This window comes from Anopheles cruzii, chromosome 2 (assembly GCF_943734635.1).
Source record: "Anopheles cruzii chromosome 2, idAnoCruzAS_RS32_06, whole genome shotgun sequence".
NCBI lineage: Eukaryota > Metazoa > Arthropoda > Insecta > Diptera > Culicidae > Anopheles > Anopheles cruzii.
In genome coordinates this window covers 24,835,831-24,857,001 of record NC_069144.1, presented here as the reverse complement: position 1 = coordinate 24,857,001, position 21,171 = coordinate 24,835,831, and the positions used below count along the sequence as shown (strand labels likewise).

The 21,171-nt window shown below is 51.0% G+C and overlaps 1 protein-coding gene across 1 annotated transcript; it reads left to right on the top strand.

Moving 5' to 3' along the window:
• Window positions 1-1,739: 1,739 nt before the first annotated feature.
• Window positions 1,740-9,062, top strand: LOC128278734 (uncharacterized). Its single transcript, XM_053017463.1, has 3 exons — window positions 1,740-1,954; window positions 3,839-4,119; window positions 5,125-9,062. Exons 2-3 carry the CDS (start codon window positions 3,888-3,890, stop codon window positions 9,060-9,062), a joined length of 4,170 nt encoding a protein of 1,389 aa, XP_052873423.1. The 5' UTR covers window positions 1,740-1,954; window positions 3,839-3,887.
• The last annotated feature ends 12,109 nt before the right edge of the window (window positions 9,063-21,171 follow it).

The window sequence follows — 21,171 nt, the reverse complement described above, 5'->3', positions numbered from 1 at the left end:
GCGTAGCAAACTCCGCGGTGGTGGCGTCGTCGTCGTCGTTATATTTCGAAAGCCCCCGGGCTCGGCCCGGGTTCTCGTGGAGTCGGAAAGGGCCTGGGCCCCGTTTGAAGCCAGAGGCAAGGCCCCCTCTTTCCCCTGTGTTAGTCACACACTGGTGCGCCGGGAGATAATTCCAGGCACACACAACCCAAGGCTTCTGCGTCGAACGGCGAACGGTGGAAGAAAGAGAACATTTTGGAAAACCAGGAGGAAACCCGAACCCCGCGAGGCGAAGAAGCGGACCGACCGCGAGACTGGTGAGGAAGAAAAGTAGGAGAGGGGCGCGGCAGCGGCAGATGCTTGAAACCGTCGCGTCATTAGTCTCCAGAACCTGGTCTCCTGGAGGAGAGGAAGCACCGATCCAGGGCGGAACGCGAAGGCTGAACGCGAGGCACACGCAAACGAAGCGGGGCTCGGTCGCAATCTAAAAGTAACCTTACAAAACGGTGTGCACACACGCACTCCAGACACACACCCCCCGACACCCACAGGCAGCCTCTTGCAGCACGCGCAGGTCTCTCTCGGTCTCTCTGTCAAGTATGTGCGATAAATATGGATGCCGCGTCTGCGGCGTTCGCCGAAGGAACTACTTAAGAGTAATCGAAACGAGACGCGCGCATCCTGCTCAAAAAAGGCCGAAGCAGCAGCAGCGCCCGGACCTGAGAAGGCTAGAGGGTCCCCTATGTGAACGCTCTCTCTCTCTCATTCTTGGGCGCGTCGGCAAAGTTGGAACGGTGGAAGATTTGGACTGTAACGTTAGAACCTCCGTCCGTAGACCTAGCTACTCCAAGAGTGCCCGTGTGAGATAGGAAGTGGACCGGAAAATGAAGCAAAAATGTCTAGTCTAGTCGCTCAGAATTAATCCTCTTTCTTCGTTTTCTTTTACTCCAATTGTAGATTCACGCGACGACTCGACGAACACTATAACGATGCAGCGTTGCGCCACGTGATGATGTCGGCCTAGGAAGAGATCCTTGCTATCTCTCTCAAATCGAGAAGAAGGTGTGTCTTAGTGTTCCCACAAGTGACCCCCAGACCCAGAAGGTTGAACGGGGCAGAGGGAGGGACAAGTGGACACCGAAGTGATCGTGCACAGCGAACTCTCTAGTGTCTCCGTAGTGTATGGGCCGCCCATAGGCGTGCGATCCGCAAGTTGGTGGAGAATGTCTTGCTGTGAGGGTACCCGGTCACTGCACAAGCGCTACAAGATATCACTGGCCAAGATGGTGGGAGGTGGTGACCAGCGCCAGCAGCAGCGACCCCGGGGAATCCTCAACAGCGGCTCGATCGGTCACGAGTCACGGGTGCCGTCGACGACGACGACCGAGAGCAGCAGCAGCAGCGATCGAGTTTGTGGAATGGCACTGGCCGAGCTAACGGCGCGTGGCTGGTGGCACGCTCCCATTAGCAGTGATAGACACGGCGCTCGCAGCGACGTTTTTAGCATAAGCACTACCAAAAGTGACTACCCGCGAGTAATTGGCAGCAGTAGCAACAGTAGCAGTAGCAGTAGCACCGGCCACGGTAGTAGTATTAGAAGCCGCAGACGGAGAACGCAGCAGCACAACACCGACGACGACCGCCGCTGGCCGGACGATACGGCCAAGAAGGTCCGGGTGAGAGGTGGCCTCGCCCGGACGATGTTGATCCTTTTGGTCAGTAGCATTCTGTTGTTGGGCGGCCACCAGCCGTACGTCGGGGCCGTACTGCTCGACACGAACGGTGCCGGGGACGCGAAGGCACCGGTGCAAGCGTTTGGGGACGAGCTCGGCGGGTCGAACCTCGAGCGCAGCATAGCGGCCGTGTTCAGTCGCGTCGCGTACGGCTCGACCACCACCACCAAGCGCAGCATTCCGGACAACGTGTACGTGCCGAGTCTGACGACCGTCTCCACGCCGCTTCTGACGACATACAGGTGAGTTGTACCAGAGGGATACCAGATGTGGAGACTAACTTTTAGCGAGCCGCGAGAATCGTCTGGGCCCAGTTCTTGGTCGGGGTTCAGATATTGTCTGAACAGGAAGCTGGAGGTCGGAAGCGCCCCTACTCTGTGGTGGAGTACCTTTTAATATTGTTGAAGTTCTTGGAAACTTATCTAAAAAGCCTAACTGACAGGAGTGTCCTCCCTCGGGGGGTTAACAGTAGGTTGATCCATCAAGAGATTAGATTTTAAACTACCGATTACCTGACTTTTAAAACGTTAAATCTTCATTCTGGAAATTGTGAACATTTAGTAAAAACTTTGACATTTACGAAATGGGACGCGCTATACGCTTGCGGAAAATTGGGAAAAATTAAAAACTTATTTCCAAACTGGTGAGTCTTCAACTCATTTGCCGGCCAATTGGTTCTTCGTCAAAATTGAAAACTTGGACGACATTTGGTTTTTAATAAGACGGCGCTACGAGACATACAGCGACAGCCATAATCGATTTTTTTGCCCCATTTTCGGAATTGCCAAAATCTTGGATGTGAGGTGTAATTAACGAAATTCTGTTTACTATAAACCCCAATCTGTGCCGTTATTTATGAAAGCCTGACCTCTTTCACAAGTCTGGCGCGGGTTATCAACGTGACCGCATGAATTCGGCCCGGTTATGTTTGCTTTCAGACCATCGCTCATTTACAGATTGTGTGCCTGTGGCTTTGAGAAGCGGCAGTGGATGCCTTGAACCTGGTCACTAAATGTTAGAGAGTAGACTCCGACTGCCATGAATTAGTGGAACACATAATCTTTTGGTCATACCGTTGATTGAAACTCAGGTCCTGTACAGGATCGATCTATCTCTGACTTGTGGATGAAGCGAATAAATTCTCCGATTTGGTCTATTTTATTGCCAATACTTCACTGATGTTAATGAGAACACAGCATTAAAGGTAGTGATTCGCTTACAGAAAAGGTTGTAGACAACACCGGGCCTCGGGCGATGCGGTCTTAACGCCGTCTTTCGGTTTAGTCTCCTCGAAAAAAGAGCAAACCAAAGAATGGAAAAAACCACCAAAACTACCATCGAGAATTGAGGCGATGGAAGGATTAATCTACTTTTCTCACCTGCGGGACGGCTGGTCCCTTCGCTGGCGGGTGTGTCCTGTTGGTGTTGGTTTAAGCGCTATCGCGCAATATCCATCCCGCCACCGGAAGCAAGCGAGTCGAAAATTATTGCCCAATCGGCCGGGGGTTCAGCCGACAGACAGAATAAATCACATTTATCGTGTGGCACATTAGCATGCAAATGATCAACTACAGAAAACACTTCTGTGTAGTTGGTGGCCGAAGAAGGACCCCCATTTTCGGGGGAACACCTCCAGTAGCCAATTAGTCGCTCGGAGAATTCCTAGGGATTTTTGGTGTGGCCCCGGTGTACTGAGGTCCCCGGAAAAACGTCCCTCCGTGTGCTGGAAAACCCTCCTCGGAGCGTAGCGTACAGCCGGAGAAGCCGGAACCGAAAAGATGCACAGAGGCGTAACATGAAACCAATTTTCTTCCCACACTCGCGTGGCGTGTCGCGGGCGACCCAACACTGAGGACTGGGGAGGGACGGAGGCCCAGACACAACGCTCGGCTCGTAAAAATTACTCCATATTTCATCGGCGGTGGCGGCGGCCGCACGGCGTCAATTATCTTTCGTGAAACGTGAAATTTTCCAACGGCCGCGTGACGTGCCTTTCTTTCTCGGCGGCCACCAACCGACGGACCGACCGACCGACCGATACACACCACATTGCGTTACGCGCCACCACTTCCGAGAACTTTGTTAATTAAAACCGTATTTCCGTTCGCTTTCGCCCGTGTTTGTAGGTACCGTGAGAAGGATAAGGACCCGCAGGGCGGCGGTGGCGGCGGTGGTATGGCGGGCGGTGGTGGACCCGGTAGCGACAAGGACCCGCACTACAACCAGCAGCAGATCAGCGCCAACCATCGGAACTACGAGCTGGACCTCGAGCGGGACCACGTGCTGCCGACGTCGGCCCCGAACGCCGAGATCCTGAAGAGCAACAGCAACCCGACCTACCCGAACCCGAACCGCCACCACAACCACGATCGCCATCGGCACTCCAACTCGACGCCATATCCGCACGGTAAGACACAACACACACGACCCCCTGTTTCCCGTTAACACTGACCCTTTGTTACACAGAATTACACAGAACTCTTGTGACGATGTTCACCATTTTTGGGTATCGGATGCGAAGAATTATTTATCTCGAAGTGTCTCTTCCCGTATCTTTCAAACTGTAAGGAACTTCTTACAGTAGTATTTCGAGCAAGAAGTTGCGAAACAGACCGAAAGTTAGGGAAGCTTTCAAAATTGTTCAAAAGTTGACACAATTTAACACGAAGAGGGAGCTGCATTTGCTTTTCGCTCGTCTTTGAACTCGTTTGTGACAGCTGTACAGTACCAAGCTGTTCAATAAGTTTCGAGGAGAAAGTAGAAGTAGAAAGATGGGTCGCTGAATTTAAACGTGGTCTTACAAGCCTTAAAGTTGATCCACGTCAAGGACCTACAAAAACAGTAGCAACACTTGAAATGGTAGGAAAAATACGGGATATCGTATTGGAAAATCGTAGATTGACTGAAAGAGATTAAGTACAAGCCCTGGGCATCTCAATGGGCAGTGTAAGCAATATTTTGACTGAAGTATTGGGTTTGGACACGAAACGAGTTCGTGTCCAGAAATCCGCCAAGAAGCTGTTATTTTTAGCTGTTACCTTAAAGTTAGCTGTGTTAGCTGTTAGCTGTGCTGTAGCAGACCTTAAAATATTCATGCGTGGAAAGTGTTTTTCATCAAATGATGACGTCACGTGACAGCACTTTATCTATTATCAAAATACTCGTCTCATAGTTCTGTGTTGCATCTTGATTATTGATCAAAAGGCGATCATTTAAATGCCTACTTGATTGGTCTATAATACAGAACTGACGTACTGAATATTTTGTCAAAGTAAAAGACGATCCATCACGAGAGATCTACCGACACCGGTGACGACTAAGGACAAGACCTAACACCTAACCGTTCTTCTTTCAAAATGACTTCAAATGACTAATGCATTCTTCCGTTTGCGAATCTCCCATCCTCCATCAGGTCACGGCGCGAAGAAAGGGTTCGCAACCAACTCGATGTTCTCCGGCGACGTTCCGGCGTACTCGCCGACGTCGCGCTCCTCACCGCCACTGCCACCGAACTACACGAATCCGTTCGCCGATAAACCGACACTCCGCGGGACGAGCAGCGATACGACGATCGTCAACACCGGCTCGTACATGGTCCGACGCCCGCTGCCCCCACCGAGTCTGATGCCGGGCCACGAGCGGATCCCGATGCGCCCACCAGATCTCGTACCTGCCGCTCCCGGTTCCGGACCGGCCATCCTAGGAGCTGGTGGTCCGCAGGCGTCCAATAATCCGCAGAAGACCGGTACAGGTGGACCCGCTCCACACTCGGGCGGCCCGGCGGCAGCCGGTGGCGTTTCACTGGACGCGGCGCAGCGTAAAAAGGCACTCAACACGCCGTCGGAAAAGTCCAGCAAACTGGACGCGGCCAAGACGCCCGGCGGGTACGATGGTGGTGGTGTCGGTGTCGGTAGCAAGCAGTTCATGCTGGACGAGAACGCCTCGAACTCGAGCGCCATCCTTCCGAACGGGATGCACTTCCCGTCGATCTCGCGCATCCTGTCCGGCTCGAACGGCCGGCCGCAGGTAATCCCGGACGTGCTCCTACGTTCGGTCACGTCCGCCCCGCGTCCCAACCAACCCTCGTACGATGTCGGTCCCGGTGCAGGACCAACGTCCCTGAGCAATGCGAAGCACCCGAGCACCTACGGGGGTGCTGCGGCGGCTGGCGGTAAACCGACCGCCGACGGTGATGGCGGTCCTCCGGATCCGGCTGGAAACGGAGCGTCGGACGACGAAGCCGAGGAGGACGACGAAGACGATCCGTTCGAGGATGGTGATGATGATGACGATGACACCGGTGTTCCGGCGAGAAAAGGCAACGGCGGTGGTGGCAGCACGGCCCACTCGGGCCCCGTATCCTCCGTCACCTCGACCGTCTCGTCGATGCACGTCCTGTCGTCCTCTTCCTCGCCGATCACACAGAAGATGCCCAACCTGAACCTCAAGTCGGTGATGGTCAAGAACGGAACGGGGACGGCAGGCAGCGGCGAAGACGGTGGTGCCGGTGGCGCAGACCGCAACTTCGCGGGCGACCTGGCGGACATCAGCACGTGGACGATCGCGTGGAACATCCACGTGTACCTGTCGGCGATCCTGTTCACGATCCTCGCGGTCTACTCGATCTTCAAGATCATCTTCTACGACAAGCTGACGCACCTCTTCTCGCAGTCGTACTTCATCAGCATCCACCTGATCCTGATCATCATCTGTCTGCTGCGCATCTTCTACCTGTGCTACGACGCGTACAACATCCACTTCAGCTTCAATCTGTTCACTTCCGAGCTGCTCCTGAATCTGCCGCTCACGTTCCTCACGACGACGTTCGCGATACTGATCCTGTTCCTGTTGCTTCGCTCGATCAACCACAAAACGAACCGCTACAGCTCCATTCTGCGCCCGCTCACGATCATCATCGGCTCGAGTGTCCACGTGGGGCTCTGCATCACCCTGCACCTGGTGGAGTCGTACGAGACGCAGCAGTTCTACCACAAGCAGCACCAGCTGCAGCTCCAGAACAAGCAGCTCATGATGGCGGCGGGTGGCGGCGGTGCTCCGGGGCGCCCCGGACACGGCCCACACAGCGGTGGTCCACCGACGAACATCCAGATCCCACCGCGCGTCCTGTCGCTCATCTGCCAGATTATCTACATCTTCATCTGCCTCAGCCTGGGCATCCTGTACCTGTACATGTACCGGCTGCTGAAGCGCATCCTGCACAAGAGCCAGAACTACATCCACGGCTACAACAACCTGTCGTACGCGATCCACATCACGATCGCGACCGCACTGCTGTTCATCTTGCTGGCCGCCCTCCAGATCTACGGTGCGATCAGCATTAGCTCGCAGACGAAGGTGAAGCTGTCGCCGAGCAACAGCCTGCACGAGCCGGGCGCGGCCAAGAAGACGCTCTGGGCGTCGCACATCGAGATCGACTGGTTCCAGTGGGGCTACCAGTTCAGTCTGCGGTTCATCGAGATCGTGATCATTGCGCTGCTATCGTGGGTGACGGGCCTGAAGACCGGCACGTCGAAGGTGATCCAGCGCGAGAAGGACATGGAGCAGCCGAACGCGAGCGGGTTCGCCCTGTTCCCGTGCACGTCCTCTTCCAGCCAGGAGAACTTCGAGACCGACTACCCGGCGGTCTGCAACACGAACCGCAATCTGCACACCTACACGATGCGCACCGGGAAGCCGATCTACGATGACAATTTTGCCCTGAACTCGCTCAACCTGGAGCAAAACAGCCAGCAGGATCTGCAGCTCGGCGGTCCGGGTGGCGGTCCTCCCGGCCTTCCGCCGGGGGCCGATTTCCAGCGTTCGCTCGAAACCAACAGCATGCGCTCGTCATCGCACAACTACAGCAACAACGATCACAACAACCACAACGTGCTGCCGGGTGACGGAGGGGACGACTTCCTGAACGACACCGAACCGATGCCGGACCATTACGAGAACCCGAACTTTGAGCTGAAACACCACCACCACCATCACCACCAGCAGCAGCACCCTCCGCAGGTCAATCACCAGTACCACGACATCATGGACAACTGCTACTCGGAACCGATCAATGCGCCGCAGTATGACACCAAGTCGCTGCGGGGTGCGGCCGGGCGTGCGGAACACCACCCCGGGATGGGAGGCGGACCGCGGAACTACGATTTCCAGAACTTTGAACGTCCCAACTTCGAACCGGTGGCGGGTCCCGGTGCGGGAACGATCCCGTCCCACTCGGCCCTGGCCGCCGCCCAGTCGATGTCGCGGAACGAGTTCCGCGCTTCGAAGAACCTGAAAACGCTCAAGAGTGGCCAGCTGCAGAACGATCTCGGTGGCGGTGGTGGAGCGAACACGATGGGTCACCACCATCATCACCACCACCACTACGGCCACAACATGGGTCCGCCGGGGGGGCACCAGGGTGCCGGCAACTATGGGGCCGGTGATTCGTTCGACCGGCGGATCGGAGTGCGCAAAAGTGGCACGCTGAACAATATCGGTGCGATGCACTTTAACCAGCACGGTGCGCCGGCGGCAGCGGGTGGCAGCGGACGGAACAATAATTCCAACTCGTCCGCCTCGTCCTCCTCCAACTCGTCCCACAACCAACGGGCTGCCCTTCAGCAGCAACGCACAGCGATGGGTCCGGGCCCGGGAGGCCACCGAGTGGCCGGGCCCGGAGCGCAAACCCTCAGCTCGTCCCGTTCGAACGATCACCATCAGCAGCAGCAGCAGCACCCACAGCACCTGCATCAACACCCGGGCTTTGCCGCCCCGCAGCCCGGTAGTTTCAACGATCGGCTATTGAACGGTGGTGGCGGTGGCCCTGGGGACTCCCTCGAGCGACAGCACGCACACTCACAGGACAACGTGAGCAACAACTTCGACGACCCGACGATGGTTAACGGTGGCGGCGCGGGCACGGGCGGTGCCCCTTACTACCACAGCAAGAAGCGCTCCCGGGAATCCTCCAGCTCCAGCTACACCGGTGGCCCGGGCGGAGCCGTACCGTACGGAATCGCTACCGGAACTGACCACCCGACCACGACGACGACGGCGACGGAGTCATCTTCTTCGCCAACGGCCAGCATCGGCGGTAGCAACACCAGCGGCAACGGCACCCCAACGACGACGGCACCGCTCAGCAGCGGAGTGCTTCCGGGGAAGCTTGGCCCCGGTGAGCAGCAGCAGCAGCAGCAGGGCGGCGGCAACGGCAGCATGCTGGTGGCGGAACAGGGCTTCGTCCGGTTTCGGGCCCTCGAGGAACCGACGCTCGGATCGGGCCGGGGGCCGATCGGCTCCAACGTAGCGCTGCGCACCGAAAAAAGCAAACTCTTCATGAACGCCGCGTAAACGGCCAGTGGGGACGGACTGGAGAGGGACACAGATTTCACGGGGCGTGTGGGGGAGCGAGCGTGATAGCGGGAGGGAAGGCTGTTGTGGCGCCGGCCGCCGGCCGCCGCGTTCACGGTGATATTAAGATTACACACGACACGAGTCTCGAGGTGCGCGCGGGTTGACGTGGAGCTTTTGCGAGGCGAGCGATGTAAATAGTAGAGCGAGAGTGGTAGGGAAGGGAGAACTGAACACAGCGGAGGAAGCGCGTGGACCTGGTCCGCTTAGGGAGATGCGTGGAGAAGACTTACGTTTCCGGAGCAACCCTCCGTCGGTTGGTTGTTCCGGCAAAATCGGTTAATTAATGCGCTCGTTCTGATGTGGGGAGTGTCTGGGAAGGCGGGAACCAGGAACCGGGCGTGTGTTGGTCGTGGGTGATCATCAGAGGGAGTAGATATTGCCTGTGCTCTGTCCCACGGATCGGCTCTCATACCCGGGGAGAGTCCCACAGTGCGACGGCCAGACCCCGGGTGCGGGCGAGCGGGGGGCCCGTCGCCTGGCCTGTCAATTAGTCGCTCATTCCCACCACCACCATCAACAGGATCATCGATGGCAATCGGCGTGTCGAGTCCAGGAGCCAAGAGTCCTTCTCACAGCGAAGTAGCAAAACAGAACAACCCTTTAAACAATAGACACCTACACTTACCAACACACATACACCCACACACACACACCTACAGTCAACTAATTGTGATGATTTAATCCGTCGTCTACGTAAAGAGAGAGAGAAAGAGAGAAGCTTAAGCATCTTATTAGGGCGCGAATCGAGAGCGAACCGGGCGGCGGAACCCGCTTCGGGACCATCTGGACAAGCGAAGCCCCCCGCGGTCAGCCTACTTGCACATCGTCGGTTATATAGTAATATAATAGTAATGTATAGGAGAGAAAAGATTCGGAAGAACAATATTTAAAGTCACGCACGCACAGCGAAAAGGAATGCGTGAATCAATAGATAATTTCATGCCACTTACCCTCCCCCGGTTCTCAATCGTTCATTCCACACCCACAGCAGCAGCATCCACAGTTCTTGCCATAATATATAGAGGACATCATCCTGCTGGTGGTCGCGGCCAGCATCACCGCGCGCGATAGGATCGCGACCGATCCGTGAGTGTCACCGCTCTCTCGTCGAGTGTCACGGAGCGGCGAGCTCGGTAGAGGACACGGATACCGCCCCAACACACTCACACACACAACACACACACAACACACACACACACACACAAGAAACGCTAGTCTGTTTTATAAATGTAAAATGTATAATGGAAATATCCAATGTATCTATATGTGAATATCGTTTTTTTTTTTTACTATTATTATATTATAATGATTATCATTAATATTAGCATTCGTGAACGAATTGTGGAGACGCACGCTCTGCTCTCCCCGTTCGTGTCCGCTTCTTTTATCATCCGTCATCCGCGTAATGTGCGCGTTCGTACCGAGAGAGAGAGAGTTAAGCTTTTATGAAAAAAACAAGTGGAGTGTTTTGAGTTCCGAGTTTTATCACCCCCCGGGGACACTTACGGTGTAGTGTGCGTCCACACCACCACCACAACCACCGGGAGGGGGGTTTTATACGTGATAAGGTGCTGCTACGGATGCTCAGATCATCCTGAGCCCCTGTGTGAGCTACTTAAACTGTTCGGTGGTTTGTCTCGTTTGTTTTTCCGCTCTCTCCTCTTCCGGACACTTGTCTGTGGGACTGCTTTTCTGCTTCCGTCATTCGGTGTCGGTTTGGCCGGTTTTTGCGTGTGCAATCGATCGTTGTTTTTTGGGTTTCTTTTTTTTGCGGGGTCGCCCAAAAGAAAGGCCTTTTGGCCACACTAACCTTTTGGCCTTTTTCGGAGAACAGTTAGAATAGCGCGAATTTGTGTGTAATATAGAATGGCAGCGCGGAAATACAAGTAAATAAGCACCCGAGAAGGTAGTGAAAGCAGCATCAAGAAAAGAACCCACAAAACACAGAAAATAGAAGAAAAAAAACAAATCACCACGAGGAAGAGTCGAACGTGAGCAAAATTTGCCAAACCGCTGTGAAAAAGCATTTAGAAACGAAACATGAAACAAACAACAACAAAACAGAAACAAACAAGAGAAAGAGAAAGGGGGAAAGAAACGGAATGAAGCATTAAACCATCGCCGGCAATGGTACACAAACATAGGAAACAACAGACAAGTGATGAACGCAGCTTGATTAATCGCGGAAGAAAGCCCGGAAGAGAGAACAAACGAGCGGAGCACGAAAAACATGAACATAAAACAGCCACACCATTTCTTCTAGTTGTTAAGTGATCCCCTTTTCGATGGCACGCCGCGCCACTCACCTTAAGCAGCAGAATACGAAACAAACCACGGGGAAAGGATGTGCGCCATCCCCCGAAATGAGAAGAACGCATCTTCGACGGAGTGTTCTGCCCCAACGGAAACAGAAAGAGAAGAGCGGCAACCGCGATTCCTCTTGGCGCGCGGAGGGCGCAAGAGTATATATATAGAAAACTATAAATAATATAAATAATTAGAACCCCGTGTGTGGCGGTCCCTGGGAGAAGAAGCGTACTATATAATCGATCGAAAGAGAATAAAACAAACAAAAACACAAAACAAGAGAACCACAGACACACAAAAAGGCGCGCCAGCAAGCCGAAAGTAAAGAAAACGCGCGTGGGGCAATGCGGATTTAAAAAACGGAAGGAAAAAAACGGAACATTATGAAATATTTAAAAGTAATTAAATTCAGTAAATTAAGGAAAAACAAAACGTAAAATAAAGATGCAACATTCGACAAACACAACCTTAAAACCAAACTCGAAGTTCTGATCATTTTTGTCTCATCCTGTACACGAAACGGCCTCGGCCAACAAACAAGTAGGTGGCCTACGGTAGACCCCTGTGCTGTGCTCCACTGTGCCCTCCTCCCCCCGGGGGGGGAAGCAAACCCCTTCATGTGTTCCGTCAGGGTCCTTATGGCGTCATCAACCCCTGACCATTGTTGATCGTTGTTTGACCGCCACCGGTTGTGTGTGTGTGTGTGTGCCCAACCCAGCCTGTCCCAGCGGGAGCGGAGCTCTTCCTCGCATTTCGCTGTTTCCATTTTGGAATCCCGAGGCACCCCCAGGTGCCGCCGAGCTCTCTGTCCACACAGCCCTAGGATGTAAACGAATTATCCCCGATGTGTGGCGCAAACTGTGTAGAAATAGTGAACTGTGGCACTTTGTCTCTGTTTTGGGAGATTGGGAAGAGATAGAAGAGTGTACCGTCGAAGAGTAGCGACAGTGTGTAAAATAAATAAATCAATATTCACTCAACATTGTAAAATAGAAGCAGGAAGGAAGTGGGCGCAGAAAGCTGGGCATAGTTAAAAAACAACAAACGGTAATGGTTGGCAAATGAGAAGCCTAAAGGGTGCACAATCGAAATTATTGCTATTGTTTTGCTCTGACAAACAAGTAAATAGGGGACGCAACACACACTCTCAGGCGACGAGGATTGGGAGTTGGCAGCACTCTCATCATCTAGACATTATCCTGAACATCCTGATTGTCGCAAGCACGAAAAATTGGCCGCGAAAAGGAGGAGAGCTTGATGATCGCATGGTGATACCAGAGCACGGATGTGTTGCCTTTTGATCTGCGGGCCACATTTAAAACAGAACGGAAAACCCCACGCATCGAGAAGATCCCTTATTCGAGGATGATAATGATAATAGTAAAACGAAAATTGTGATCATTGTGAACGAAACAGCACAACCCTTACAGAAAATGTGTAAGAGAGCGAGAGAGAGAGAGAGCGATTAAAAGGCGTCTCTCGTGGCGGATGGTTAACGGGCGCGATCGATGTACGGAAAACACTAGGACTCACCAGACACACACACAAACGAGCGCCAGCGATGAGCGGAAAACCCGAAACGAAAGATCCATAAACACAGCAAACATACACACAAAGAAACTAAATTGAAACAGCTCTATATATACTCAGTAAAAGAACAAATAAAAAGCGAATGAAAATCTTGAAAAAAATAACACAACAGTGTAACAGTGACTTTGTAAGGGAAGCACCGCGGCGTGGGAAAAGGGTAAGTGAACTATTAAACGTGTGTTAAACTATTAAACTTGCCGCCAGAGTCTAAGGCACAAAGAACTTTATCCGAGCTTAAAGAGTCGTCCTCGTTTCTGGCCTTTTCGAGGGACCACTTAAGTGTTTCGATCGTACGCCCTTAAGTATTACTTATCCGGTAACTAAAACCACCGAGCGTTCCTGGCCTGCAACAAGGACTTCTCCTTCTCCGGGCCCGGTCTAGCACCTTCGCCATCTTCATTGGGGTCTACTACATACCTTGTGTCCTTCATGATGTGTTAAGAAGTCGCGAGCGTCGCGAGCTGGTTCGTTGTCCACCAATCTCATGACATGACCAGCCCACCCGGGCTTGGCGAGGTGTTTCGTCGGTAGCGGACTCTGTGTCCATTTCTTAGTGAGCGGAATAGTTTCTTTAGACTGCAGAAAGGCCTGTTGGCTGCTCTAACGCACTCTAGCGCCGTTACGTCCTTGTTGGTGTAAATCTCGGTTCCACGACCCAAGAGCGAATGAAAAAGGACAACGATCAAGGCTTTGAAACTAGGCTCATGTGTTCTATTACCCCACTGCGAAAACTGCTGTCAGTCAGATCAATTTTGATTCAGAGTCAGATCAATTTGATTTCTCAATTTCAAAAGGAAACGCCGAATTCGTCGAACCTTGAGCTAATGTGGGCTGATGTGATCCACATCTTTCGGACCCAGAAGCATTTTCATCTCCATATTCATTGCCCGGACCAACCGATCGAAATTGAGTATTTCTTAGAAAGACCTCATCGCGCTGTAGTGCTGTAGTCCCTCTGCATGATTTGCCTGGGGTCTTTTAGGCACCTCCAGGTGTCACTCGAAATCCATAGACCCATTGTGAAAGGAATAACCGGGCAAAGGCGATTAGTTTGCAGTGGTTAACAGATTTTTTGCTGGTGGCAAAAATGGTTAATTATCTTTTCCTTTTCAAAGGACACACAGCGGGCGTTAAAACGTGTGCCCTTGTGCCCCGAGATTCCGCGAAACTCGGAACATGATGTCCTTCCTCTCAAGTGCTGTTTTTCTGGCAGCGGCGACCGTTCTGTTTCTGTTAATTTAAACGTTCGACGTTTGTTTAGGCCATAAATTCGGCCGCTCATTGTGTGTGATAATTGCCCAATAGCCGCCGGGATCCTAGGAATGCAGCACGAGGTCAGGGCGCGCTCTGAAGGACCTCCGGTTGAGAGGCACACGGACCGGACCGAGGGTCGTTTACTTTACGTTCTGTTTTTCTTTCCTTCTTTCCTGGTTTTTTGGTGGCTATGCCCAGGTAAAGCGAACATCGGTCGGATAGAAAATTCAATTTCTCCATCGCAGCGGATAACGACGACAATGACGACGATGAAGCCGATGTGCAGTTTACGGTTTCCGTCCACACCGGGCTTCAAACGGTCACCTGGTGCCCTTTTGCTGGCTCGAACGTCGAGGGCGCGACACATGACTTTCACCTGGAGGCTGGAACTGCAACGAATTGGGTCCACCATCGCTGCTGATGATGACTCAGAGAAAACAAATGGCAGTGCAGGAAACGAGTCGAGCAGTCGATTCGTTTCGTCCACTTTCGGTCCGCGATTCGTTTCGTGAACGGTTGATTTGAGTTAGGCTAGGTGGACCTTTTCCGAGCCTTTCGTTTGCGGTCCCCGTTGTTGCGGGTCATTGTTGGGGAATTAACGAACGCAAACAGACACACGGCGGCTGCACCTTGCAGCGCGGCGATGCACCGTCATCGATGCACCGACTCCCGGGACCCTAGCTCCCATCGCATTTCTCCCGCCCAAATAGATTGGCCAACTAATTTCGGTTCGGTTCGGGTGTCCCGCCAATGGGTGAATCAAAATCTAAATCGTCCTCTGCGCCGTTTTCCAATAGAATTAGGTTGCCCCAATCTGCCACAAATTACCGTCACCGAACGACCGGTGGCCACCCGGCGTCACGGTCCGTCCGGGCGCGACGCCACTCGGTCCGGCCGGAAGTACGCGACCATTTGGCGCGACTGACGTGCCGGGGCGGGAGTGCGCCAGCTTTCTGGAGCTGATTTGACGCTTCATTAGGCGCAGTCACCACCCGACCGACCGGGCCGGCCGACCGGTGACCGGGTGAAGGTAGGCCCGGGACTCCCGTGCGACCGCTCCGCCACGACAATGTTTCGATTCGAATATGGCGCTGCCGCGTGGAGCGGAACGCTCAAATGGATTCCGGTGGCCACTGATCTGGAAGCTAATTAATTTGTCTGGTCTGGACCGGTTCGCCCGGTCGAATGGGACGAAATTAACAAGCTTTTCGTCGCCCCTGGAAGCCGAGCCTCGCTTACAGGCCCTCCGGCTAGGACCGGGACACATTTTCGGCGCGGGCGAGCCAATTATTCTGCGGGGCCATTTCGATTATTGCGCGAAACCAATGGCAAGTGGCAGCCGTGTGGCGCTTTTGTGAAATGACAGCCATTTTTCAACACGTCCAAGGAATTCGGTTACCTTATCAATCGTGTCCCGACTTTCGTTTTAAGCCACAATGGTGCTCCCGCTGAATTGAACGGTGGCGGGCTGGAACTTGTCTATGTAACACAGGACGGCTTCTGGCGTTCAGGGCAAGGGGAGAGCACCACAATTTCAGGCCAACCGGAAAAAGGCTGTCCGGTTTTGGAGTCAAATTTATATCTTTTAAAACAAGCAATTTCTTAATACTCAAGCACCGGTTAGTGGCATTAGAATTCACTTGAGACAGTTAAATGCACAGAGTCTGAACATTTGCAGAACACATCAATAAAAACAAAATCTAAGGAGACTCCAAAACAAGTTCAAAATCCAGCTCTAGACGTCACCTCAAATACGGTGACAATAGATTATTTAGGTCCTTCAAAAATATCGATCAAGTCGTATGTAAGTAATGGAAATATTCTCCGAAATATTTGTTGTCAAGTATCTCATAAATTGTCTGCTAGTAGAAGAAGTCAGAAGTTTTATTTGACAAAATTATATTGTCTTCGATTGAAGATGATCGTCCTCAACATAGCTTATTGAAAGCAATCAATTTCCAACAATTGAGGTTCTACACATTAATTGTTTATCGTCTTGGTTGAGGCGAGCAAAATGCTAGAGCAATCTTTCAACAAGCTCACATAATTCTTTGATAATTAATTTAGCATTGTAACAGCAAAAGACAACATTTTCCCGTGAATCCAGTCAATATTTCCTGAACCGAAAAATTACTACTATTTACTGTTGGAATGCTTACTCCCTACTCTGCTTTCGAAAATTGCCAAAACTCTGACCCTTAACCCTGTCAGTATTGAAGCTCCAAAAATTCGCGCATCAAGGGCATTTAATTCAATTCAAAACAGTTTCCTTTACAACATTCACCTCAAAGCATCGGCCATTCAGACATTTTAAGTAATCGGTAGCTTAATCGCGTCCGCCGCACGGATTATTCGGTTCCCACACGGTTAAACCCAATCAACCCCAGCATTTTGAGTGCTTTGGTCCATTTGTAACTGATGAAATAATTAATGTCAAATCGTTTACCAAGCATTGCCCGGTGCCAAATCACCCGCTCGTCGTTCGACCGAATTGGCGAGGGCTGGGACCAATAGCTAGCAGCAATAATGTTCATCATTTCGGCTTTTTTACATGCTGCGAAGCCAATAAAACATCATCCCCCGCGGACGCACATTATGCGATGCGAGATCTCCAAATACGCAGCACGAAGGCTTTTAGGCGCGTTAATGGCCGAAGCACTATATGTTAATTAATTAGATGCAGAATATGATGTGGTGCAAGCGCGCATCCGATTTCGAGTGCCGAGCCGAGAGAGTTGATGGAATGCCGGATCTACACAGGTAGCTCGGCCAAACGCAACACCGATTCGGTCGTTCCGTGGTAATTATGTGTTGCTGGCCGAGCGATTTCATTCGGCCGAGATCGGAACGGCCCGATAGGCCTGGCCCATCATCCCGGCCCGACCCAGAAAACTCGCTGACAGTGATCGATGTCCAAAGTTCTGACGCTCGTCCTGGCCGGTGAAAACGGTTCGGCGAATTCCCGAAACCCAATCTGTGGACCGCGCCCAAATAAAAAAAAAAACAGGTTGCCCGCAGGACGAATTATCGAATTCCGCGCAAACTGCATCGAGAAACCATATTTTACACCATCATCCACCGTTGGGTTGCCATCGCTACCCAACGGGTTGCTGTGGCTGGTCGAATGTTGACGTGATGGCGATGCGAAAACTATGCGCTCCGCTTGTCGGACATTTTTTGTTTCCCCGATGCCGGGCGATCGGTGGGGATGTCGAGACTGTCGGAATGATTTCATTAATTAAATGTTTCGCTTCCGAGCGTTGGAAATTAAATAATCGTTTTCCAACAGCCGAGCATCCCGCCGGATCGGTCGGCCATCGGCCTTCGCTGTCCTTCAACTGCTGTCGAGCAGTTTCCAAAAACTACATTTCCGGTTTTTTTTTTTTAAATTTCTATAAACATATAATTTGTATACGCCGTTACTCCATTGTTCGGCGTCGGCACATTGTTTAGGCCGGTCGGGCATATTTTTGCAATGCTTATCATTTTATGCTCCCCTTTCAATCACCGTTCAATCAATCATTTGACGGATGGAAATATGCAGCAACATGGAGCCGGTTTTGCTATGTTCATTACAACGTTCCGTCCACATGCTGGAGAGATGTCGAATTTTTGGTGAGTTGCTGTTGCTGAAATGTTTGTTAGATAACTAATTAATTTGCCATTTTTCCGCAGCACTTTGTAGGGCAATTTTGGGATGCAATTCGGCAAAATATGTTCGACACTCGCCACAACGTAGTTTGGTTGGGTTGTTTGGAGTGCAGTGTTAAATACGTGTTACGATACCTTTCAATTAGCACAAGCGTCGCAATGTGCTACTTCACTAGCAATATTTAAATTTAATGAACGACCAAACCTCAGTTTCAACGAGTAGAAATATAACCAACGAACACCTAAACAAATGGCAGAGATAGCAGCTTATCCCAGTTTGTGATTAATAAAACTTACTTTGGAGAGCATTGGCTAGAAAACATATGTATTTACTATTTATTTAGATTGGTTTTGATTGAATTGGTTTGATTGAATAATGACCAGATGAGATCGGCAAATAAAATTGATTTATTACAAATAAGAAAAAAAAATTTAATTGATTTGTCGGTTATTTTCCAACATTTTCGGACAGCTGGAGCAATTTTTGAAAAATCCGAAACCCGAAAAATCCAAAATTTTACTAGGGGAGCAGGAGCGACGATCGCGTCGTGGTTGTAGCACCGGTTGAGTAATAAAATGTTACTTTCGTTCTCGGTAAATATTGTAAATGGTAATCGTTTCTTGGCTCACTTACATTTACTTTACTTTAATTTACTCAACTAGGTGAGTTTACCTAAAATGGCATCTTAAGCCAATACTTACCAGCATTCGGCAGTCACGTGCCCCACCAAAACCGATCGATGACAGGAAAGGAAGCCGAAACTGAGACAGTGCAGATTAGGACTGTTTTCTGACCGTAGTGACTACGATCCAATTACGATACTAATGGAATAATAACTGGATCTTTGGCAGTTACAACTGGCCAGGATCAAGCCCGAAGTCGAACCCCCTGAAGCAATGCCCATAATTTGCATGGCACTCAAATTGCTTTCCGTTATGCGCCGTCCACCAATTAATGGCTGGCCGGAGATGCATGAGTCAATGGCAGTCGTATTCCCACCGGCACACAGCATCAACGGGGCGGGGGTTCCCAACAGGGCCACCATTTCTTCCAACACTCGACCTGTGGTGTGTACGTTGCGACCAAAAAAAGGGTTCCCGACACGACCTTCAGTCAAAACGGACGAAAAATAATCCCATTACACGAGAAGACGCCTCCGATCGGAGGATGGACCATGAAAACATTGAACAAAAAACCGGAGTCCGAGACCGGAGACTATGGAGACCGCACATGATGATGACGACGACGCACAAAAACATGACGAAGACCAGGGGGTACATTCTTCGAATAACTTCCGCAAAACACGGTTCGGCTCGAGGCGTTAGCATGGTCATCGGTCACCAATTGGCCTCGACAAAGCAGAACCCAGCCCCTGCGGGGTGGGTCTCCTGCGGCGGTGCAGAGGGCCATAAAGGAAGCATCCCACAAACGTACGTATATCCTCTGAAACTCATCATACCCGAACGGCGCAGAGGGAGTCACAGGCACGGAGCCGAGCGAATCATAACCTCAAACTGACCGACCGACCGGAGAGAAGGAAGGAGTCGTTACTTTCCAGTCCATTAAAAAATTACCTCTTATTAGCCGCATCGCATCGGTCACCGCACGGCGCTTTCGGGCCGTGGCGCTGCCGTCGCTTATCTCGCTGCCGGCGAACGTCGGAGACGAACACGCTGCTGGGACCGATTACGCAGCACACCGGCCACCAGGGGCCAAGAGCACTCTGGCACTGGGATGCGTTTTTCCAGTTGTCTTGATTAATGACACTCCAGAAGTGAGGCGATGCGTTACGGCGGTGGCGTCGGGGCGGCTTCCTGGTTACGGCGGCTAACCGGCACCGGCATTTCTTTGTAAATTCCTACCGATTGGTGGGTAACCAGCCGCAGCCGGTGTTAAAGGGGGGCCACCACAGCTGTTAACCATCGTTTTCAGTCGCTCCACTCCAGGCGCACCACTTTCGCCTTCACGCGTTCTCGATTTGCTCCGGTCCGGAGAGTGGAACCCACAGAGGAAGTGATTTGTGATTTTGTATTTCAAGTGCTCAACTTTCTGCCAAGTGGACGAGTGGTGAAACATCCAATCAACCGTCGGGTCGATGAGGAGGTACTTTGGTCAGTAAAAGTTTTAAATCTGCATTGATCTGTAAACTGGCTCATTTGCCTACTTCATAATAATTTATCTCATCATTTGTTTACAGTTGATTAATTGATATGATTTTGCCATCGACACGCAACTTCAAACGCTAGCCTCAGTTTTCCTCGATTCATTCCTATAGATAACACTTTAAACGTAACGAATTTAACTTTCAAGATAGATTTAAACAATTGTGAGTTGCACTTTATTTAAATCACGATAAGGCGGAGAATCGAAAGTAAAGAGTGTTGGTGTCATCCGTTGGGCGATTGAACCAACGATTAATTAGCTCATTTGATAAAACGACGTAATAAACGCTTTGGCTATCATCAGGCTGCTGTAAGATCATCAAAACAGATAATGAATAAAGATGTTCGATTAACTTGTAAATAGTGTGTTTTCTTCATTCTAATTTGTTGTGGTCGAAATTTCATCTGGAGAGCATGACTCGTTTGGGTAGCTTTTCCGTGTCCATTTGCGAAGTGACACATTCTAATTTCATGAAACATCGACTGATTCATTCATTAATCGAAATGGTTCAAACAGACACACTTCTAACGAAATTTCAAAATCGCTACAATTTAGCCTAATCCACGTTTTGTCAATGCGTTACGGTGCTACCTTTGTCAGCCGTACGAAGCATAAGTCCCTGGTCCGTTTTCGGCACCGTTAAGAGTGAAGACGAACGTGGTTTTTTGTTGCAAAAAATTGAAATTTTAACCAATGTGTTTCGGACAATACAAATGGACGCAACCAAATCTCTATAAGTGACGGTGATTTTAATTGGCACCACAACAGAAGCCTTCAGCCTCGTTCTACGCTTTATTTGTGTTGTAACTATAATTCAGCTAAATTATGATTCGGTGCTCCACTCACGTTCCTTTATCATTCAGCGATAAGCAGACAGACAGATTAAGCTGTGTGTTTGAAGCGAAAAAATAAAACTAAAACCGAAAAAGTTAAAAGTGGGTCACTGAAGAAAATGCACGTGAGAAATAATAGCTTAATTTGCCCTTTCCCAAACTTTTCCATTAGAGTCAACTTATGTGGGTTTGCATACCGCCGGAGATCAGCCAAAAGTGCCACCACCCCCCTCGGCCAGCGGAGGTT